This window comes from Adiantum capillus-veneris, chromosome 17 (genome assembly GCF_014529385.1).
Source record: "Adiantum capillus-veneris isolate H3 chromosome 17, ASM1452938v2, whole genome shotgun sequence".
In the NCBI taxonomy this organism is placed as follows: Eukaryota; Viridiplantae; Streptophyta; class Polypodiopsida; order Polypodiales; family Pteridaceae; genus Adiantum; species Adiantum capillus-veneris.
The window spans coordinates 145,656,285-145,680,671 of record NC_140947.1 but is presented as its reverse complement, the minus strand read 5'-3'; the positions used below and the strand labels follow the sequence as shown (position 1 = coordinate 145,680,671).

The window sequence follows — 24,387 nt, the reverse complement described above, 5'->3', positions numbered from 1 at the left end:
AGAGGACAGGACATGCCCCTTGTGTAACATGGAACCTGAGACAGAGCTACACTATACATGCCGCTACCCCGTCTACTACGAGATACGAGGCCGCTTCCATTGCTTGTTCAGAGAGGGTTTTGGACCACTCTCAAGAGTCATGGGATACGAAGATCAAAGATGCCTGGGTTTGTTCTTGCTCGAGCTGCGCAGACACAGAGATAGCCTGATGAATGGCGAGGCTAGCCAGTCTCAAAGACGGATCACAGACTTCTTCAGAGCAGACACGGGACAGCCGCAAGAGCCACTCCCACAGCAGAACTCCCCCCCATCTCACACCAGAGGCACATTGATTGACCGAGCAATTGAACTGGGGAAATCTAGGCGCCCGCGATTGCGAAGAACTACACAGCATCGACGAAGGCTACGACAGAAAATTCGGAGCACGCTGGCCAGGCATACAAGACGCCCGGTCAGACTACTAACCATGGAGGAAATTGATGAGATTCGCCAACGACCGATGCTAGATCTCTTGTGATTCAGCTATCCCAACAAGCCGCCCATTATTCTGCTTAGTTTTTTGCCTGGCTCACATCGACCAACTTAGGACCCCATAGTATATATCTTTGTTTTGTACTGTTGTTAGGTTATTTTGTTACTCTGACTTTGTATCAGATCCACCACTTTGTAACTTTCAGGTCTCATACGTCATTGTGGCCTTTTGAAGACGTTAATATAACATTTCATTTCATTTCTCTCTCCCCCTCCCCCCCCGCCCTGCACTTCGCTCCCGCTGCCCTGCCCCACTCGCGCTCTGTGCTGTTTTGCAGCCCCGCTCGCAACCCTCTACTCTGCACCCCGCTCCCACTACCCTCCCCTACTACCTCGCCCCCCCCCCCCCCCCCCCACCCAACCCGTTGCATAGTGAGAGAGTTGCGAGCGTAGAGAGAGAAAGAGGGAAAAGTGGCGGAGAGAGAGAAAGGGGGAAAAGTGGCGTAGAGAGAGATAGAGGGGAAAAAAGTGGTGTAGAGAGAGAAAGGGGGGCGGGGATTGCATAGAGAGAGAAAGAGGGAAAAAACCATAAAGAGAGAGAAAGAGAGAGATGAATAGCGTAGAGAGAGAAAGGGTATAGAGAGTCTCTGCCCGCGTAGAAAGAGAAACAGAAAAAAAATAGAGACAAATGAATAGCGTAGAGAGAGTCTCTGCCCACGTAGAGAGAGAGAGAGAGAGAGAGAGAGAGAGAGAGAGAGAGAGAGAGGTGCATAGTGTGGGTCCCGTCGGCGACAAGTAAGCATGAGGAAGCAGAGTGACAAAGCCAACCCCTTAGAGGATGCCATTCAAAAGTGCAAAGAAGAGATGACGGAAACCATTACCAAGATGAACCGCAACCTGCTAGGCACGATAAAAATGCTTGAAGAACGCGTGTTGATCCAAGAAAGTAAAATAAATGCACTGGAAGACCGTGTGGCGGCTCAAGATGAAGAAATTGTGTCACTCAAGAAGGATCTCGCTGACACACAATCGGGAAACACACTTGAAGAAGGAGAATTACAACCCTCAGTAATAGAAGAACTAAACACGATCAAAGAGCAAGTACGGGCCATCAAAGAGGGAGAAGAGCAACACAAAGAAATGACGACTTCATGGGTGGATGTTATCACAAAGACTCAACAGGAGGTAGATGAAGCTGAAAAATGGATCGAGGTTTGCCAAGAAAGGAAAAGGCAAAGAAATCACGTCCACGCCCACAGCCACTATTATTAATTGGACACTACATGTGAGAATTTGCGACCTTAAAGACAAAGATAATGTGGACGAAAAAGTAAAAGAACTCATGGCTCTGATGGGGGTTCATGAACTAATGCACACAAGAGCTTGGAGAGTAGGCAACAAGAAAAATGGAAGAAATAGGGAAACCTCGAAGGAAAGGGCGCGCATCCTTAGTTTTCCTTCCATGGAAGAGAAGGACTTTTTGAAGAAAAGGCCAACTCTTTAGAGGACGGGCCCTTTCTCGAAGATGATCAAACCCTCTCGCAGATCGCTCATATGCAGGAGGTAATGCCAGATATTAGAGCGGCAAGGGAAAAAGGCAAGATTGCCTACTACCAAGATGGAAGAGTGGTAATACTGGAGCCACGCGCCACATGACAGTGCGAGACCTGTGGGACCACACTAAAAGTTGCCGCCTGGAATTGTAATGGATCTATGCGCCTTGATATGGGTGCCTTTGAAGATAGTTTTAACGGGAGAGACATCATCTTCTACTCTGAGACACATCAGGCCCCTGGGCAGTCCATGCCCCACATTAGTGGATACAGATGGGAGACATACTGTAGACAAGAGACACGATCAGAGCACAGAGGGCGGGGCTCAAGAGGAGTGGCAGTGTTATTCAGGGAGGGTTTACAGCCATTGATACATATAGCTCGCAGGGATGAGCAAGCCAGGTACATGTGGGTGAGACTGAGAGCAGAGACTGGCAGATATCTCTACATTGCTATTTGCTACTTTCCCCCGAGTACGTCAGTATATGCACCACCCTGAGGACAGTCCCCCTTCTCTATTTTGGATGATGACAATTGGGAATTCTAGAGATGGTGACATTATCATTCTAGGGGACTTCAATGCTAGGACTGCCCATCATCAAACAATATTTTATGATACTTCAGAGGAGATGCTGAGAGAGCTGGATGTTGCAGAGATGGGCCTAACCAGAATCATAGTTACAAGGGACGAGGGGGACGGGCCCTAGGGCCGGGGGACGGTCGTAACCGGGCCGAGAACGGAAGGGAACGCCGAGGGACGGACGGAAATCGGGCCGGACGGGCGGGTCGCAGGGGGGACAGACCGGGGTCGGACGGAACGGCCGGGGTCGGATGGGGTCCATTCAAAAATTTGCCCGTTTTTGACCGTTTTTAACGGATCTGTGCAGCCCCAACTGCCATATTTTTGGAGCCTTGGCCCTTGGGAGGCTATAAAAGGCTCCCTTGGGCCTCTTAATACTCATAGTCTCAATGCTCATTCCATTTCCCTCAAGCTCAAGGCTCAAGCTACTCAAGTCTCAATCATCAATGCTTTCCTCTCTACTCAATGCTCATTGCTCAAGCTTGAAGCATGACCATTGACTACTCTACACTCTAGTCTCCACTCTCAAGTCTCTCCCTCTTCTACCCACTTTGAAGTTTGAACTTTGAAGCTCTCCTCTCCCTCTTCTACCCACTTTGAAGCTCTCCTTTACTCTCTCTCCACACAAGCTCTCCTCTAACTCTTCTAACTTCTAAGCTCTACTCTCTCGAGTCTCTCCACCATCATGTCATCTCAAGCCAACTCCACTTCTCAAGCCGCTTCTTCTCGAAGGAGGCCCGCCATGCAAACGTGGTCGTGGTGGGATGAAGTCGACTTTAGCTCGCGTGGCAAAGGTGGCGGTGCAAGACCATGGACGTGCAAGCTATGTCCATACAAGAGATCGGGTGGTTCAAACAAAGTGCGAGCCCATCTTCTTCATGAACCCGGTCACGAGGTGAAGTTTTGCCCTCATGTAGCTCCCGAGAAGAGGTTGGATCTTCTTGAGAAGCTCACGGTGTATGAGGTGGCGGAAGCGGCCAAGAGGGGCCGTTTTGTTGCCGTTGATCCCTCCACCGCGGCGACACCGCGAGAGCAAAGGGAAGCCAACCTTGACGACATCTCTCGAACCTTCAAGAGCCATGAATCTACACCATCCTCTTCCATTCCGCATCGCCAAACCACTCTCAACGAAAATTGGAATCCTAAATTGAAGGAAGAGGTGGATAGGTCGGTTGCCCGATTCTTCTTCCACGGCCACATTGCCTTCCATGCTTCGCGGTGAGTTTCCCTTGGCATATGCACATTGCAATCTTCCATTTTGTATTCATAATGGGTTATAACTTCTCCACTCTCGACTCTCCATACTAACACAACATGCTCTATTTTGTGTGGATAGGTCTCCATACTTTCAAACCATGGTTACGAAAATAGGGGAATATGGCTCCTCTTATGTGCCACCTTCATCGGAGAGGCTTCGCACCACCCTCCTTGACAAAGAGAAGCTTGCCGTGGAGCAAGCGGCCCAAGCAACAAAGGATTTGTGGGAGACCAATGGCATCTCTCTTCTTGTAGATGGATGGAGCGACACCCGCAAGCGGTCCATCCACAGGGTGGTGGCCTACTCTCGGGGGGAGATGTACTTTGTGGAGTCACATGATGCATCCGATAGTGGCAAGGCCGCCGAGATGCTTGCTGCGGAGTGGACAAGCACCATAGAGATCACCGGCCCGGAGAATGTCCTTTGTATGGTTGCAGATGGAGAGGCGTCAAATAGGGCAACTGGAGCTATCATTGAGGGCATGTATCCCAACATCCATGTCACATTTTGCATGGCGCATTGCCTCAATAACCTCCTCAAGGACATAGGGAACTTGTCATGGATTTCACCCACCATTGGTGACGCCTCTCGAATTGTCTCCTTTGTGCTCAACCATCAAAAAGTGCGCCATGAATTCTCAAAGAGGAGCCACATACTACTCTCCACTTCATGCGGCAGCTTATGTGCTTGACCCTGAGTTTCAAGGAAGGCATCAAGAGACCGACAAGGAGGTGAGCAAAGGATGGCGGCTTGCATTGGAGCGCCTTGGGCCTAGCAGTGACATTAGGCGCAAGATTAGAGACGAGCTACTCAACTACAAGCAAAAGAAGGGCTCCTATGGATGTGTAGATGCACAGCTTGATCGCAACAAGATTGGCTCGGTTTTGTGGTAGGAGGACTATGGAGGAGATGGCCCACATTTGCAGCGCTTGGCTGTTCGTGTCCTTAGCCAAGCATGTACCACTAGTTGCTTGGAGCAACTATGGAGTGTGTATAGCCACATTGCCTCTAAGAAGAGGAATCGCCTTGGGGTTCAGAGGGCCAATGATTTGGTGTTTGTGAGCGCTAACTTGCGCATGCTTGCCAAGAGCGTCACACACAAGGCAGATCCTTTCACTGAGTGTGAGATGGCACAAGAGAATCCATCTATGGCCGATACTCTTTTGGAGGAGCTAGAGGTGGATTTCGAGCCTCAATGCGAGCCTCCCGAGCCCTCATACGTCGCTGACGACCTCGACTACGACGACGATGTGGATATTCAGCAGGCGAGAACTTCTTGAGTTTGATGATCATTGATCACTCGACTCTCGAGTCTAGACTCTTGAGTCTACGACTCTACCTACTACATAGCCCTTTGTACTTTTTGTTATCCTTGAGGCCTCAGGCTTGTCCTAAGTCCTTTAGGCTTTTTGACTCTTGAGCCCTTGTGGCATGCACTTCTCATTTTGTATCCATCGATCATCGATGTTTTATTAGCACATTTCAGCCTATATGACTCGTGTTCTTTGGTCTATTTAGTGTAAATTTATGGTCAAAGTGATGCTCTATGTGTGTGGCATGTGTGTAGGTCAAAAGATGCCAAAAAAACTCTCTTTTTTTTTTTGCCGTTCCAACCCCCGTCCCAGTTTCCTGACTTTTGCCGTCCCGACCCCGTTCTCGACCCCGACCTGCCGTCCCATGTAACTATGACCAAAATATCACAGGATGGGGAACATACTGAGTATGGACTGCACTTGATAGACATGGGGACCGCACATGGATTGGCGACCTCTGGAGGAGCTTACTACCACACTGACACAAACATTACATGACGCAGTAGCAGAGGCATACCCACACACCCAATCCGAGCATAGACGCCGTTCTGGGAGCATGCCTCAGAACAGCTGATATGATGAGGAATGCTGCGAAACTAGAGCTAGACTTCAGAGGGAGGTGCTTTTGGGAGACATCACTCACAGACAATCACAGATTGACTTCCGACGCCTAGTGCAGCGGAAAAAGAGGGCATTTTTGGCTCAACTAGAGCAGGATCTCTACCAGCTATTCTTGAGTTAGGACTCGCGTGAGACATGGCGGCTCTTTCATGAGTTGTCACCCCCCCCCCCCCCCCCCCTCTGCCATTACCTCTACAGAGACTTGGGGTCAGTACGCATCATCTTTGTACACAGTTTTTGGACAGCCGCCCCTTCCCACCCCCACCCCCCGACCCATGCCCACACACATGTGCTTTTTCACCACATGCCAGAGATCTACTAGCAGAGCTTCTAGCAGTCATGTTTAATCGTGCCGTGTGCCAGGGCTTGCCTGATACTTGGAGCCTATCTACGATTGTACCTATTTTCAAATCTGGAGACCCTATGGAGCCTGGAAATTATCGCACTATCATGATTGGACACACAGTGGCACGGTTGTACGCATCATTCTTGAGCAGCAGCAGCTGAGTATATGAGCACAGAGAGAGGGAATGTGTGCAGCCCGGCAAGCAGGGTTCAGGAGAGGTTTTTCTACTCTTGACCGTATCTTGACACTCAGGGCCATGAGTCTCTACCCCTTTCAAGGTGGTAGCAATGCCACGGTGACCCGTAAAAGGTGGACAGTGGTATTCGGTTTTTCACTCAACGGCTGTGTAACGCACAATATGGTTTTCCTCATCAAGTAGACATCCCGAATGGAATATCCCGCTACTATCTCCCCATTCCGTATCCAAGTGAAAATATTTGCAAAATCTGTATTTGTGGCATACTGATCAACCATATCCTCGAAGCTCCTATGATTAATCGCGGAAATAGCCAGAACCAACGGCTTCCAGAACAAAGCATCCGCCACCAAATTCTTATGTCCCTGCACATGTACAATCTAAAATAGAAACTATGACTAGATGTTCGCCCACCGCATCTGCTTTTCCAATACCTACTTCTCTGACAAGAAGTAGCGTAAACTCTAATGGCCTGTGAAGACAGTAAAATCCGCTCCGACTAGGTAATGTCGCCACTCAGTAGAGCATGGATAACAGCCAAAAGCTCTTTCTCATAAATCTGTGCTGTCAATTCCGGCCTTGAGAACAGTCGACTCTCGTAGGAAATGACATGGCCTTCTTGCATTAAGACCGCACCCAGACTACAACCACAAGCATAACAATATACTTCAAATGACTTCTGCAAGTCCGGCAAAGTCAAAACTGGTCTTGTAGTCAATTTCTCTTTCAATGTCTGAAAGGCAGTCACCTCTGTGGATCCCACACAAGGGACTCGTTTCTGTGTCAATATATGCAAAGGCGAAGCAACCTCTGCAAACTTTCAATGAATCGCCTGTAGTACGAACACAACCCCAAGAAGCTTCTAACTTCATGGACATTCTTCAAATCGGGCCAATCACGGATAGTCTCTATCTTGGCTGGATCCATCTGCACACCTGCTACTGAGACAATGAGTCCCAAAAAGTGTATCTCAGGTAGGAAATTCACTTTTCTTCGCATTAATCACCAACTTGTCATCTCGTAATGCCTGAAAGACCTGAAGCACATGTTCTCTATGTTCTGTCTTATCCTTGGAGAAAACAATGTTGTCGTCAAAGAAAGTGCCAACAAATAGTCGAAAAATCATGTCCATCATCCGGTTAAATGTCGCAGGAGCATTGGTTAGGCCAAAAGGCATCACCAAGAACTCAAATAACCCAAAAATTGTCCGAAAAGCTGTCTTATTTACGTCTCCCGGCGCGATTCGGCTCTGATGATATCCGCTCTTCAACGCGATCCTGCTAAAACACGAGGATCCCCGTAGTCGGTCAAGTATATCATCGATCCTACGAATTGGACATCTGTTCTTGATGGTGATTTTGTTGAGAGCTCTATAATTGATCCACATTCTTCAAAATCCGTCTTTCTTCAAAACCAACAACACTGGAGAGCAGTATGGTGAAGTACTAGGCTGGACAAAACCCTTTTCCAGGAGGTATTTCACTTGGTTCATAATTTCTTCGTTCTGGGCTCGGCTCACTCGGTTGGCCGGTTCCGTGGTGTTCTTCCAGGTATCAGATCAATAGTATAATCCTCTGGACGAACTGGTAGTAACTCAACTGGCAGGCCCTCTCAAAAGCGATCGGCATGAGTGTGGAGAAAATCTTGGCGTTCTTTATCAAGTTCAGACATATTTGTCCTATTCTCATCATTCATATCTCTCAAAAAGATCGAGTAAACAAACAGACTGGATTTCATTAATTTTGAAATGGCCAAAGCCATACAATACGGATAGACTCGCCCTTAAGTTTTACATCAAGTAGAATAGTTCTGCCCTTTTCTGTAGTCAAAGTCGCTTTTCTCGCTCAATAGTCCACCACGGCGTTGTTCTTGTGGTACCAGAGAATTCCCAAGAGGACATCACAACCTTCCAAGGGCATTATGTAGAAGTCCTCATGCCCCAAATACCCCTGACAATGCAACCAAAGTTTGCCACTGATAGGTGTAATGGCTACGTCCCTGCCGGGTACGTCCCTGCCGGGTGCCGCTAGAACTACCTGTGAAAGTGGTCCCATCCAATCGGGCGTGATCTCGAGCCACGCCGCCAATTCAGGTGAAATGAAGTTGGCCTTGGCTCCTCCATCAAAGAAGATCTGGGCTTCTTGGTCTTTCACTTTGCCCCATGCTCAACAAAGTTGTGTACTCTCGTCCATCGTGCTAAGGTCAGTACCCATGCAATCTGGAACTAGTCCTATTTTCATCTTGCCTTTTCGTCCACATTCCTCGGCTGCTTTCAAACCCTCTTGCATGTCTTTATCCTTGTCGTACGTCCTTGCCGGGAGCCGCTAGAACTGCCTCTGCTAGTGGTCCCATCCGAACGGGTGTGATCTCGAGCCGTGCCGCCAATTCAGGTGAAATGAAGTTGGCCTTGGCTCCTCCATCAAAGAAGATCAGGGCTTCTTGGTCTTTCACTTTGCCCCATGCTCGGCAAAGTTCTGTACTCTCGTCCATCGTGCTTGGGTCAGTACACATGCAATCTGGAACCAATCCTGTTTTCATCTTGCCTTTTAGTCCACGTTCCTCAGCTGCTTTCGAACCCTCTGGCGTGTCTTTATCCTTGTCATTTTGTTCTTTCGGTGCCTTTTTAGGGCACTTCGGGGAGATATGCCCAGTTTCCCCGCATCCAAAGCACTTCCCCTCCTTGATGTAGAGAGCTCTCTCTCGAGGAGTGAGTTTGAGTCGTGCATCCTTTTCTTTCTTTTCTAGGTTGCTCTTCCTCTTTCTACTTTCATTGTTAGAAGTCCGTTCGGTCCTTTGCATCATGATTTCATATTTGGGGTATGTCAAACTGCCTCAGTGAATGGCAAAACCCCATTTCGCATAACTTATCAGTTCCTGAATGGAATCTGACTTTTGCTCTAAGCAGTGATCTCGGATCTCTGTAGGAAGACCCAAGGTAAACCGCTCAATCTGTTCTTTGAACGAGATCTTCTTAAATGAAGAGGCTGGTAGAAAAGAGCTCCACAATCTCTCGCAATATGCATCCAAAGTATCCTTCTTGGTCATCCGAAGATGGTTCCAGAGCTCTCTCTCGAGAAGTGAGTTTGAGTCGTGCATCCTTTTCTTTCTTTTCTAGGTTGCTCTTCCTCTTTCTACTTTCATTGTTCGAAGTCTGTTCGGTCCTTTGCATCATGATTTCATATTTGGGGTATGTCAAACTGCCTGAGTGAATGGCAAAACCCCATTTCGCATAACTTATCAGTTCCTGAATGGAATCTGACTTTTGCTCTAAGCAGTGATCTCGGATCTCTGTAGGAAGACCCAAGGTAAACCGCTCAATCTGTTCTTTGAACAAGATCTTCTTAAATGAAGAGGCTGGTCTCCACAATCTCTCGCAATATGCGTCCAAAGTATCCTTCTTGGTCATCCGAAGATGGTTCCAAGCAGTTCGTATGTCTCGTTCATACTCTCGAGTCAGCCAAGAAGAAATAAAAAGCCTTTTAAATTTCAGCCATTTAACTGACGTTGTCTTGTTCAATAGAAGTAAGAGGTAGCCCTCCGAATCTTGGAGTGCTCTGAGTAACGCCCTCCAGAGAAAGCTATGTCAAACTGCTTTATGAAAGCCAAAGCCTTCGAAGCATCTCTATATCCAAAAAACGTGTCAAATTTAATTGACTGTCCACGTTCCTTGAACTCTCGGACTTTCTTGCTTTTATCTTCCAGAAAGTCATACTGGTTGGCTTTATAAAAATTCTTCTTCTTTGCATAAAAGCTGTTGTCGTCACAGTCCGAATTATCTGAAGACGAGTCCTTTGTAGAACTGTCAACAACTGGGCGAGACTTCTTTGCCTTTTTCTTGCCCTTTCGGAAGCTTTGCTTTTTGCTTCGCTTTTTGCCTTTTCTATCTTCTTCACTCGAGTCAGAGGAGCTAGAAGAACTCTCAAAAGAAGAAGAAGAAGAGGAAGAAGAACTAGATACTCCTTCAAATCGAACACGCTTCTTCTGCTTTCTTGCCGATGCAAATGTAGACTGACCACCCAAATAACCCGGCAAGTCAGTTCCTTTCTTCTGCTTTTTGTCGTGCTTTTCTGCTTTGTTCTGCACGTCAAAAAGCTGAGAAATCCGTGCATCAACCACCTCTTCTAATTCTTGCTTTGTATACATCCTTGGAGTAGGATGTTCCTTGAGTGTTGGTTTGAGAGGTGGTTCTGCGTTTTGCCGCCACTGTGAATGCACCTCGTCAAAGGAGGTCTGGCTCATAAATTTTGCAAATTTCGGGTCCTTCGCAAAATTTAGCATCATCTTTGTTGCATCGTTGATCAATCGTCGACGCTCCATCTCTTCGAGCTCCGCTTGAGTAGGCCGAGGCAGGCCATACTCCTCGCGTGAATCCTCTCCGTGATCTCTGGATGCAGAGGAAGTCGCCTGATCTCTATCTGAATCCATAAGTGCCGCGTGAAAAGGATCGGATTTCCCGGTAGAAGAGAAATCGGCCGTGCTCTGATACCACTGTAACAAACTTGGACACTCCCAGTCAAGATTCTACCGCGACACGACAAGAATTCACTTCAAAACAATTCACAATTCACAATTGATTCGACACGGCCCGACAGAGTTTTGTGCCTAGAGATATTGGCCCCAAAGACTGGTGCCCCTTTCGGTATTTCTTTTTGTATTAATCTGCAACTCAAAGTACAAGGGAGTGGTTGGGACTCACTCTCAGACTCTGCGTCCAGATGCTCTGAGAAGTGAGAGCCCAACAACACTTATAAAGAGATTACAAGGGATGCCAAAAGCAAAGCCCCAAAAGCTGTTATTAAGAGCAAGCAATTCTTCTCACAAGGCTTAGTGAAATAAAGCAAAGCTTTTGAAAAAAAAGTAAAGCTCTCTCTCTCTCAAGCCTTGCGTAGACAAAAAAAACAACCCACGCATATGCTTTTCTGTACGCTGCTGCCACGTCAGCATTCAGCTTTTCTCGCCGCAAAACGTGGAGTTGACCGTATGGTAGTGCCATGTCATCATTGCAGCCGAAATTCTACAGCAGCCAACCGGCAGGTGTTTGTGTACCATGGGTGACACAAACTCTAGAATGAACCTGATAACGATAAGAATCATGAATTCTGAATCATGATGAATGATTGAATGGAACTGTCGTGAGCGCATTAAGAGTTCCCACAGGATGAGACTGCAGTATTTCGGTCTCGAGAAATCTATGGACATGATCGCAATATGGGATTAGTTAATCCGCCATTAGTGAGATCCCGGATGGATCTAGATGCGATTGCTAAATACATTGCCAGGAATCATGATCCTAGATCTGAATGGATTCTATGTGATATGATTTGAATGAGATGTGATGTGACTGTCGTCTTTGTATAAGTGTTGGATTTGTGTCGTCTAGTGTGTCAGTACCTAGAGTCAGTGTCTACTGAACTGGTTTATGACTTATGTCTGATTTTGCAGGCGTAATCGAGGGCAATTACAATTCTTTCAAGTATGTCAAAAATGATGACGTGGCATGACCACCCGCAAACAAAGGACGTTGACGTGGCAGAATCTCGGAATCTGCGCTGACATGCTAACGTGGCAGACAGTACGGACTTCCCCGATTTGCGCTGACAAGTGTTGACGTGGAAGCCTGTACGGATCTCCGCAAATTGCGCTAATTGCTTTTTTGCTAGCTTTTGGAACCAGTTGCTTTTGAGTTTAGAACCTTTTGGGGCATCCCTTGTAAGAATAAATAAACCCTTTGGGGCCTCACTCTTGAGAGCATCTAGACGTCAGAGTCTAAGAGCAGAGGTCCCCTCGGGAGTTGTACTTTACTCGAGCATTGATATAAAAGAAATATCGAAAGGGGCACCCGTCTTTGCGGCCAATCTCTCTAGGCACGAAACTACGCCGGGCCGTGTCGATTCTAATTCTAAAGTTGTGAAGTATTTTAAGTGATTCTCTTGTGTGTCGTGTCAGATTCCCAACTTGGGGTGCCCAAGTCTGTGACATGCCCATGTCTCAACAGCCTGGAAAGTATGGTGAATGACAAAATCCACAACGAATCCCTCTGTTCAAGTCTCAATGTCACTAGAGGGTAAAGAAGAAGGCAATATGAAACTCTGCATGCTACCCAACAAAGATCGCCGTCCTGCGCACTACACAGAATGTACAATCTCACCAACAAAGGACCCGAGGAGTCACCATTGTACTCAACATGCGAGAACTGCCAAGTTGGGGGAGTGGGAGTACTAGCTATGAAAGAGAGAGGAACATGAGGAGGTGACGGGGTGCAGAGAAATGGAGGCGATTGAGGGGATGAGAGGCTAGCAAGAGTGCATGGGCAGTATGGAAAGGGAGCCATGGAGAAGGGTAGTGGAAGAAGGCAGAAGAGGAAGAGGTGTTGGGGAGGATGGCAAAGGTGGAGATTCTATATCCATAGCATAGTGTGGAATAGCTGCTACAGTGGTGTGTTGAGGTACCTGTGGTGCACCTGGTGGATGCTGAAAGATGGAAGATCTATCCTCTATGGGTTGAAGTGCCTGAAACCTGTGAAACACCAAGAGACGCCGCCTGTGGGGGTGGTGGCAGAGGTGCAATAGGAGGCTACTATTGACAAAAAGCATGACAGCGAGGAGCTCTCCACCAACCCTCCGCAGTGTCCTAAGGTAGGGAGTGTTGGGGCTCAGGGAGGCACGTAGGCTCAGCAGGGCGTCCCAAACCATCTGTCCAAAAGCCCGGCATCGAAGGCATTGATTCGGACGACTTGTCACCACCGGGCGGTGCAAACAAAACCTGCCTCTAGTGGGATCTCTGAGATGAACTGCATCCGGAAAATGTGTATCACTAGGGGCGTACACCTACACTCGTGGTGAACCAATCTTCGTAGCTGGTGAGCCTAGTATGTTAGGGAATAATGTTTATATAAGGCATTCTAAGCTTTGAGTCCAAAGGCCCAAATGTGAATGGCCAATGGACCCTTAGGTCACTTACTCATAATAAAGAGAAAGCCCCAAACTCAACATACGGGCTCTTCTCCCAAAATCGTACGTTACTCTCTCTCTCTCTCTCTCTCTCTCTCTCTCTCTCTCTCTCTCTCTCTCTCTCTCTCTCTCTCCACGCTTGCTCTTGCTTCACGCTCCTCTCTTCTTCTCCATCGCCATCACAAGAGGCACCAAGTAGGCTTCTTCTTCACCTCCCCCACACGTGGTATCAGAGCCTAGGGTTTCCCAAAAGAGCCATCTCGCAAGCACAGATCAGAATTTCGATTTTGTTCGCTACGCGCAGGGATTTCTGCCAATTTGCCTCAAACTTGTCACGAAGGAGTCTCCTCATCGTGTAGAACAGATCCATGGTGACCATTTCCGCGAAATTAGGGTTTCGAAAACTGGCGAACAGCAGTCAATTTTCGCTAAAATTGACCAAATTCGACACAAATTCAGCAGGGCGAGTCATTCTTACAGGCATTTCCACTAGTACCGGTCTGAAAATTAAATCAAAACAGGTGTTTACAGGTCTGAATTTTTCCCTAAAACATTGAATTTCAGCAAGCAATAGATGGATTACACCTTGTGGAAACCTTTGGTAACGGTTTGGTAATGAATGTAAGCCGTTGTGGACTGATTTTGAGTGAAAATCGGTTGCTGTTTTTCTGGTACAGCAGGCTGTTTTTGGCCTATTTGCACACATTGGGCGTGTTTAAGTCGCCAAATCAGGGTTTTAGCATTTGCACTCACTTGGGATGGCTTCAAGCAGTGAAAGTGGCAATCTTTTGCACATTCGGAAGCTTGAAGGGACCCATAACTTTGCGATATCGAAGAAGCAATGTTATAATGTGATGCTGCAAAAGAAACAGGCAAAACCGATTGAAGTGCAGGACCAGAAACCTATTGACATGTCGGATGAGGAATGGGAGGAAGTGGACGAGTTAGCTCGTTCCACGATTATGCTTTGAGTGTCTTACAGCTTATTGTTCAATGTTGAGAACGAAAAGTCAGCTTGGGGCATGTGGAAGAGATTGGATGATCTGTATGCACAACAGAATGCGGCTAGTAAGGTTTACTGGCTTAAGAAGCTTATGGATCTCCGTATGAAGGAGGGCACGCAAATGTCGGTGCACCTCAATGAGTTCAACTCAATTTTCAGCCAACTCTCAAGTCTGGAATTTGAGATTGACGATGAGTTCAAAGCCACTTTTCTGCTATGCGCATTGCTCGAGAGTTGGGATATTTTCCGGACAGCTCTCAGTAGCTTGAGTGCAGCACTTACATATACGGATGTAGAGAGTTCTCTCCTCATGGAAGAGATGAACAAGAAGAACACCATTGGGGGTTCTTCTAATGCATTGCACTTGAGGGGCAGGTCCCAGCAGAGGGAGAAGTTTGACCATAAGGGCAAGGCACGCAGCAAATCTCGCAGGAAAGTTGTTGAGTGCCACCATTGCGGTAAGAAAGTGCATTATAAACGCGAATGTTTCGAGTGGAAGAAAGAGAAAAACAAAGGTGCTGAAAGAGATGCAAAGGACAAGGGAAATGCAAAGAAGAGCAATGTTTTGATTGAGGAAATAAACGTTGCAAGTAGCTGTGAGAGTGACAGCAGCAATGATGTACTCAATGCGTCTTCTTTTGATGCACATACCCTGGCTATGGGTTCTAGTGAGGACATGCATACTTGGATCCTTGATTCAGGTGCCTCTTTTCATGTGACACCTCACAGAGATTCGTTTTCTCAGTACACATGTGAGGTGCATGGCATTGTCTATTTGGGGGATAATTATGCATGTGATATAGCTGGAATTGGCAATGTGCGGTTCTCTTTTGCAGATGGTATGACCTTTGTTTTGCATAAAGTGCATCATGTTCCACAACTCAAGAAGAGTTTGATCAGTTCGGGGCAGCAAGTGGAAGATATGTAAAGGGTCACGGATTGTAGCCAAGGGCTGCAAAGTGGACACCTTATATCCTTTGTACGTATCCAATGTGTGTGACCATGTTGTCGCCGTAACCGAGCAACCGAGTATTTCTTTATGGCATGGCCAGTTGGGACACATGAGTAAAAGAGGAATAGAAACTCTATCTCGTTGTGGTTATTTGCCGTGTTTGAGATATGCTTATTTTTCTCATTGTGAGCACTGTATTTATGGTAAGCACACTCAAACTGCACAAGAGATCTCTTTCTTTAAAGTCTGACAGGTTAGACATAATCCATTCACATGTATGTGAAATGCCCCAGTTGTCCTTAGGGGGGAAGAAGTCTTTTGTCTCGTTTATCAATGATGCTACACACGTAAGGTGTCGGTGTATCCAGTACGTGCTAAAAGTGATGTTTTGGATACTTTTAAGAAGATTCTTGCGTTTGTTGAGAATCATATTGGCAAGAAGCTTAAGTCTTTGCGCTCAGATAATGGTGGAGAGTATGTATCAAAAGCATTTATTGACTTTTGTGCTGCTAAAGGCATTAAAAGGGAGCTCACTGCTCCTTTTAATCCCTCCCATAATGGAGTTACAGAGAGGTTAAATCGGACTATCCAGGAGAAAGTTCGGAGTATGCTGTCACATGTTGCATTACCTCATGGTTTTTGGGCAAAAGCTGTGCAAACAGCTATTCACTTGTAATCGCTCACCGAGTAAGACTTTGGGTGGAAAGGTGCCTCAGGAGGTGTGGCCCGGCAAGCCACCCTCATATGCACATTTGCGAGTGTTTGGTTGCGAGGCCTATGTTCACATCCGGAGTGAACTGCGCACCAAACTTGAACCCAAGTCTAGTAAATGTATTTTCCTAGGATATGGTGAGGATGGTGAAATGGGGTATAGATTATGGGATCCCACATTGCGGAAAATCATACGCAGCAATGATGTCATCTTCAATGAAAATTGCATGCATAAACAGCCCATAAGAGTCGAGGAAGTGCGACGGGTTGTTTTTCGTGAAGATGTGACTTATGGACAGCAAAGAAGGCCCAATGTTCAGCAACAAATGCATGCTGAAAATGGTGCTGAAAAGCAGCCAATAGGTGCTGAAAATCAGCCCCAAGAAGTTGCCATTGATGCATCACAGGTTGGGGAACAAGTTGATGGCTATAGGCAGCCCATTGATGTGATGCAATCGGCTGAACAGCCTGCTGTTTTTGATGACTTACAGGCTGAAAATCCACCTATTATGGATCATTGGGTGCGTAGGTCTACTCGGGTGACAAGGCCTCCCGATAGATATGAACCGTCTTTGGACTATGTCATGCTTATCGTGCTTACTGATTATGGTGAGCCATCTTGTTATAAAGAGGCTATGCAACGTGATGACAATAAGAATTGTTCAAAGCAATGGTTTCGGAAATGCAGTCTTTGGAGAAGAACCATACATGGGCTTTGGTTGATTTGCCTAAAGGGCATAAGGCTCTGCCATGTAAATGGGTTTACAAGACAAAGGTCACATCTGATGCTTCTTCTAAGTACAAGGCACATTTGGTTGCTAAAGGGTACAAGCAAAAGCATGGTATTCACTTTGATGAGATTTTCTCTCCTGTCGTGAAGCTTGCTACATTACGCCTTGTTTTGGATTTGGTTGCTTCTCAAGATATGGAATTAAAGAAAATGGATGTAAAAACAGTGTTTTTGCATGGTGATTTGCTTGAGATAGTCTATATGCTACAACCACAAGGTTTTGTGTCAAAGGGACAAGAGAAAAAAGTTTGTAGACTCTTGAAGAGCCTGTATGGTTTGAAACAGTCTCCACGTGCATGGTATCACAAGTTTGATACATTCATGAGGTCTCAGGGGTATATAAGATGTAATTCCGATCACTGTTTGTAACCAAAAAGGCCAGTGATGGAAGTCTTCTACTGCTGATTTTGTATGTTGATGACATGCTTATTGCGGGCAGAAATGTCACTAAGAGTTGAATGCATTACAGCAAAGCTTACGGAAACGCTTTGACATGAAGGATCTTGGTAATGTTAATCATATTTTGGGCATGCGTATCTCTTGAAATAGACCCAACAGGCGTCTGTATCTATCTCAGCAAGATTACATTGATAAGGTGTTGCATCGTTTTCATATGGAAGGGGGAAAGGCAATCGGTACTCCGTTGCCTCCATATGTAAAACTTACTGCACAGGATTGCCCAAAGACAGATGATATACGGACTGAAATGGCCAAGATTCCTTATAAATCAGCCGTTGGCAGTTTAATGTATGCTATGGTTGCCACACGTCCCGACATTGCATTTGCGGTGGGAGTGGTGAGCAGGTACATGAGTAACCCTGGCAAAAAGCATTGGGAAGCAGTGAAATGTATATTGAGATACTTGAAAGGCACTACAGACTTATGCATTTGTTTTGGGAAGAGTGAGACATCAATGCATGGCATTACAGATGCAAACTTTGCTGGACATCCAGATTGCAGAAAGTCTACGTCTGGATATGTGTTTACTTTCACAGGAGGTGTAGTTTCTTGGATTTCTAGCTTGCAAAAATGTGTTTCTTTGTCTACCACTGAGGCTGAATATGTGACTGCCACTGAGGCAAGCAAAGAAGCTTTATGGCTCATGCGCTTGGTAGAAGAGCTTGGCATCAAGTCACAGTTCCTGTGCTACATTGTGATAGTCAGAGTGCTATTATGCTTGCAAGGAATCCTGTTTTTCATGCCAAGACAAAGCACATAGAGGTGAAGTATCACTTTATCAGGAGTGTGCTTGAAGACAAAGCTATCACCCTTGTCAAAGTGCATACATATGACAATCCTACAAATCTTCTGACCAAGAGTCTCCCAGCAGAGAGGTTTGCATATTGCCGCTAGATGATGGGGGTTGGATGAGTAAGTGTATAGTCAGCTGATGTACCATAGTTAGCTGATTCTTTTATCTCCCAAGGCACATTGCCTTTAGGTGGGAGGTTGTTAGGGAATAATGTTTATAAAGGCATTTTAAGCCTTGAGTCCAAGGGCCCAAATGTGAATGGCCCTTGGACCCTTAGGTCACTTACTCATAATAAAGAGAGAGCCCCAAACTCAACATACGGGCTCTTCTCCCAAAATAGTACGCTCTCTCTCTCTCTCTCTCTCTCTCTCTCTCTCTCTCTCTCTCTCTCTCTCTCTCTCTCTCTCTCTCTCTCTCTCCACGCCTGCTCCTGCTTCACGCTCCTCTCTTCTTCTCCATCACCATCACAAGAGGCACCAAGTAGGCTTCTTCTTCACCTCCCCCACATAGTAAACCAAGGCCCCACCGAGCAACTAAGCCAAGAAGACAACCCAATAAGTGTACCCCAAGTGATAGGAAAGAGAGTAACCGAGAACCAAGGAATCTGCCGACGAATCTGCTAGCAATCAAGATCATCAACTCTAAAGTCGTGTGTCCAACGCTCTTAACACCAACAACCGGGTCCCTGCCAAAATAGAAGATCGACCAAGGAGAGACTCGGAGCAACGCTCTCTTGATAGCTGGACCAAGCAAATGACACAGCCCAACATGATGAGCTCCAAGATGCTGCCCTTAAAGCCTCCAAGTGCAAACTGAAGCCACTCACCAACCGTGGCGCATGAAAAGGGAGGAGGGGGCCAACCGGGGGAATAACCTTTCTATCTCCCAAGTATGGTAGATTGGTTATCCCACTTCCCTATAGAGTATCAGGTCTTGAGTTCAAGACTCGTGCACAAATCTTTGAGGTTCTAGGGATTGTTCCTACGACGTTAAAAAATCTCTCTCTCTCTCTCTCTCTCTCTCTCTCTCTCTCTCTCTCTCTCTCTCTCTCTCTCTCTCTCTCTCTCTCTCTCTCTCTCTCTACGACGTTGAAATTCTATTCTTCTCGAGGGGGGGGGGGGGATAAAAAAGAGGAAAATGGTATAACCTTTCTATCACCCAAGTGTGTAGATTGGTTATGCCATTTCCATCTTGAAAAATCAGTCTTGAGTTCAACTCTCCTCATCAGATAGATCTTTAAGGTCTCTTGGGATAGTTTCCTACGATGTTAAAATTCTCTTCTTCTTCTCTCTTCTCTCCCTAATAAAAGATGAAAATGGTATAACCTTTCTATCACCCAAGTGTGGTAGATTGGTAATGCCATTTCCCTCTTGAATAACAAGTCTTGAGTTCAACTCTCCTCGTTGGATAGAGCTTTAAATTCTCTTGGGATGGTTTCCTACGACATTAAAACTCTCTTCTCTTCTTCTTCTTCTTCTTCTTCTTCTTCTTCTTCTCTCTCTGTCTGCTGCAAAGGAGCTGGGTACTGTTTATACAAGTTACAAAATAGATAGATTTTGGCAATGACCAATTATTAAACATTATTCCCAGCCCAAAGAATGTATTAAGATAATGCCCAAAACTTTCCAATTTAATGATCATTTGTTAAACTTTGGAAAGCTGAAATTAGCAACAGGTTACCTCTTATCTATTAGGTGTATAAAACCTTTCAAATCAAATACTGTAATGAGATAGATAAGATTCTCTAATGATAACATACACGCCAGACACTGAAGCTCGAAGGCCACCACCTCTAAGAGCCTCTTCAATTGCGTCGAGGCCTGTTTTGCGATCACAAGGGAAACCCAAGACAGAAAGTAACCGGAGTAACTTTGGAGGCAACATTGAGATGGCTAAACTGAAACCACCAAAACCAAGCTTCACAGCCCCAACATCATGTTCACTACCAACAGAGTTTTCCTAAGCACAAATTTCCACCAAAAGCAAAAAACAAAAGAAAGCAAAGTTAGCCTTCCAAAACAAAGTTTGGACCACTCCACAGCCTGCGTAAAATTGATACATTGTTTTGAAGTATACTGTTGCAATGTTTGTAGCCACGAATTGCCCTGCGGATTAACAAGGCTGCCTGAAAGAAATACACAGATCAAGTGAGATTACATATTAAAGCGAAAGGACAAGGCTACTCAATGTTTACTTGAGCACAAGATTCTCAAACAGACCTTGAAAAATGCTGCCAATGATTCCTCAAAGAAACAAAGAAGTGCCGACAAATAGGTAGCCTCAGCTTCAATGATTCGGCTGACAACCAAACAGCACCACTTTATACAGCAGAAAACTCAAAGCATTCTCATGTGAGATGGCTTTTGTATCTTTTGCAAGTCCAAGTCAGTACATTGTTTTTTCACCCAAAAAGGATCTTTAACGAGAACAAAAATAACAGACTGACTTGTGCACAGCACCTAAGCAACTGTTAGGTCCAAAAACAGATTCTCCTTTTGTACAAAAAAATCCAACAGGCAAATGTCATAGTTTAAAAAGATGACTGAGAGACGACCTTCACCTCTTTCTGGGACCTTATTACATCCTCGAACTTCAAAAAAACACTAAATTCTTGCTTGAACAGGCCCCTAGTGCATCCTCTGCTCAAGCAAGTCCATGCATTTTCTAAAAGGCAGTAGTTTTTTCACAATCATGATGCAAGTACATGTACTCGTAAGGTAGTGCAAAATGTTCTTTTACCAGCTAAGCTCCTTTTCCGATATGCTAATAGATTTTGGTGATTGCGATACAAAATATCCCATCCCCCAGGAAGCAATGCTCTGTGCCCACCCTTGCTTGGGTATGTTATCTCCAGCTAAATCTGCAGCGTGTTGCAACCTTTCCATTGCTTGCTTTCTGCAATGATACATAAACTAAGACAATCCTCAGTCACTTCTTTGTCAATGGACAGTGGACACAGTTCATAGATAAGGGACAAAATATCTGCCTGTCCTCCTCTGTGCCTGTAATCCCTGCCTTGGCAAAAAGAATGACGGCATGGAAATGAGTAAATATTGGCACTGAAGAAGGGACTACATCTCTGGTTTGAGCCCTTTCTTCAATAAATCTCTCTGCTTCGTCAAACTTCCCCTGGAGAAAAAGCCTACAAGCAAACAAATAGTTGTAGAATCATGGCCTGTCAAGCAGTTCAAATTCTGTTTACAGGGAGGATTTTTTATTTTTAATGAAAGAAATAACAAACATGGGAAGACATCAAGGATCATTGTAGCACTGGTAAGCATCCTAGAGCCTAAGGAGCTTAGTTTTACAGATGGAGGCTGGCCCATAAAGATATGGTAGAGGTTAGTTATGTATCAATGCAAGAGATTGGACGTGGAAAGAATTCTTAAAGATGGTCTCCATTTACTCATTTCAAAGTATTTCTCTGGCAGCAATAATTACTGAACAATTTCCACAAAAAGCCAAAACCACAGAAGATCGTCATGTAGCATTTCAAAAACCATGCTAACCTAGTGTTAATGGAGATCTAGTAGTTACACATCCTTCTTTTTAGTCCAAGCTTAAATGGTGTGCATTCTTCTTTGTACACCACTGGACATATTTTTGATGATGTGGCACATTATAAATCTGCATCAGCCCTAAATTCTGTGCCCTCTACTTCCAGGACTCGGTCACTTGTACAGCTATATAAGTGACCCCCAGGCCCCTACTTGAATTATTGCTCTTGGGTCTTGTTAAATTTACACCACTCTGCTGCTTCACATAGGTCTAGGGCATACATGTACAGCAAGTATGTCTCCGGGCTGGCCACCCATGCATAGGTTGCACCTTTTGTCCAGCTGCCCAAGTTTGGGGCGGCCGCCCACCTTGGGCATTCATATATATGGGGCCAAGGAGGTACCCATCTCATATCATCTGACATTGTACAGTCTCATGCTCTGGTAGTCACGGGGCTGATTGCCACCTCTTCCCCTACACCAGTGTTTTGTGTCTCTGTCTCTCTCTCTCCTCTCTCATGCTTCCACACACACGCACTCTCACACGGTATCAACAGCACAGCTATTCATGGTCAAGGTGTGCGCACGATGAAGTACCTACAAACACACAAACACGAGACAACAAATCGTTTGGCGAATTCACAATTGAAACCTGTCGCTCCTTGCACGGAAAAGCGACCTCCATGCCCTTGTCTTCACATGAGCACTTGCAGATTCTTGGTGGCAGAGTCCTCTCCAAGTTCCAGCGCTGGCTTCTTCTCCTCCAAAACTGAACACTGGCTGCCCTTTTTATAGGCCCTGGGGGACATTGCCAGGCTTGGGGTGCAAGACAAGCAGAGAGAGAGAGAGAGAGAGAGAGAGAGAGAGAGAGAGAGAGAGTTGAGGGCTGGCGACAGATTTTTAGAGAGAGGAGAGAGAGTGATCGCTGGCTTCTTCTCTCAGCCGTACAGACCAGCGCTGCCTGTTTTTATATAAGCCATGCATTATTTTTACTTATGGGCTGCCCACTTAATAAGTGGGCGGCTGGTCACTTGAGTTAAAAAGTGTGAACCTCGTCAAAACTTAAAAATACTCAGTGAGCTGAAAATTAGTGCTATACGAACTTCTAGGCGTCCCCGATGCAGTACACACGCACAGATGCTATGCAGACAAGGATTCCTCGCGGGAAAACGTCTGCATTCCTCGCAAATGTTCTGCTTTTTTCGAGAAAAGCTTCTCAGAACCCATCTTTTATTCTTGTGCTTGCGTCCTTACGCGCATTCCTTTTTCCAATTCGGGTTTCCTACCAGACCAACCGAATATTCCCTTTTCGATGCTCTTGTCACCCATCATGTGACACATCAGGAATATCCGTTTCCCGGTCTTTCCTACCGAACTAACAGTACAACCCCTTCGCGATGCTTAATGTCACCCATCATATGACGCATCAGAGTTGTCTGTTCATAATGGCTTTTAATAATTCCAATAGATCTACAGTTCCTAACCTTACAATTCAAGCGCACACATTTAAATATCCTAATTTCAATAAAAAGAAAATACTCAAAAAAATAAGAAAATAGTCCATTTAGCAACATCCTTATGGCTTCTAAACAACTGTCCTCAACTATAGTGCTTGTACATATCCTTCTAGAATCTCGGGATAGGATGCTAATTCCTGCTCGGTCATCCACTGAGCGTCTAGAGTAGAATAATTTTTGAACTTTACCAAATACTTCCACGTAATCTTCCCAGACTTGAGTGGCTGCTCCTGATGATGAATGATCTGCTCCGATAGGAGTATTTCTTCCGTTTCCTCAACCTCAGGAGGTTCCTCAGCAATAGAATGACTTGGAGGCGGTCCCACATATAGCCGAAGTAAACTAACATGGAAAGCATTGTGGATCTTCCAATTAGATGGTAAATCTAATCGGAATGTCACATCGTTCACTTGGTCAATTATCTTAAACGGCACATAATAACGATTGGAAAGTTTTACCACTTTCCCTTTATCAATCGCTTCTTTCTTTAGTCTTGCCTTCTCAAACTTGAGTAAGACTAATTGACCGACTATTAAGTCCAGATTCCTTATGTGCTTGTCTGCAACTTTCTTATGTTTTTTTGAGCGAGTAAAATTGCTCTCTTAACTTGCCCGTAGGCCGTGTCCAAATCTCGTACAAACTCATATGCTGCAAAAATCTTATCCTTAGTGACATGGATCGATGGAAGCAAAGGCTTACCATAAAGAATTTCAAAAGGTGCTTTCCCCTAGACGAATCTACGGTATTATTATATGCGTACTCAACAAGGGGCAAATACTTCTCCCAATCAGATTGTCTTTCTGACACATAAGATTTCGGCATATCCAATACTGTGGAATTAGCAATCTCACTCTGCCCATCCGTTTGAGGATAATATGCAGAAGAAAAATTCAACTTCGTACCAAAGTTATCAAACAAGGCATGCCAAAAGTTTCCTGTCATGCGAGGATCTCGATCACTCACAATAGACTTGGGCATTCCATGATGCTTAAAGATATGTGCTAGAAAAAAACTAGCCATATAAAAAATTCAACTTCGTGCCGAGGTTATTAAACAAGGCACGCCAAAAGTTTCCTATCATGCGAGGATCTCCATCACTCACAATAGACTTGGGCATCCCATGATGCTTAAAGACATGTGCTAGAAAAAACCTAGCCATCTGATTCGCTTTGATTGTTTTCTTGACCGGAATAAAGTGAGCTTGCTTGCTAAATCTGTTCACAATTGTCCAGATCGCATCATTTCCAGTTTGAGTCCTTGGGAGATCATAATGAAATCCATGGCAATACTCTCCCATGGTTGATCAGGCACAGGCAGAGGCTGGAAAACCCGGGCGTCTTATGCCGATCATACTTTACTTTAAGACATATTGATCAA

The 24,387-nt window shown here is 45.5% G+C and overlaps 1 protein-coding gene across 2 annotated transcripts in view; it reads right to left on the bottom strand.

Moving 5' to 3' along the window:
• Positions 1-24,387, bottom strand: part of LOC147438269 (uncharacterized) — an 86,293-nt gene that overhangs the window by 38,624 nt on the left and 23,282 nt on the right. For both annotated transcript variants that reach the window (XM_086487571.1, XM_086487570.1), the window contains exons 2-6: positions 20,983-21,138; positions 20,736-20,891; positions 20,216-20,294; positions 20,056-20,121; positions 19,756-19,955 (exon numbers count right to left, since the gene is read on the bottom strand). In XM_086487571.1, coding sequence (XP_086343697.1) covers positions 19,756-19,955; positions 20,056-20,121; positions 20,216-20,294; positions 20,736-20,891; positions 20,983-21,138 — 657 coding nt within the window. The remainder of the gene's footprint in view (positions 1-19,755; positions 19,956-20,055; positions 20,122-20,215; positions 20,295-20,735; positions 20,892-20,982; positions 21,139-24,387) is intronic.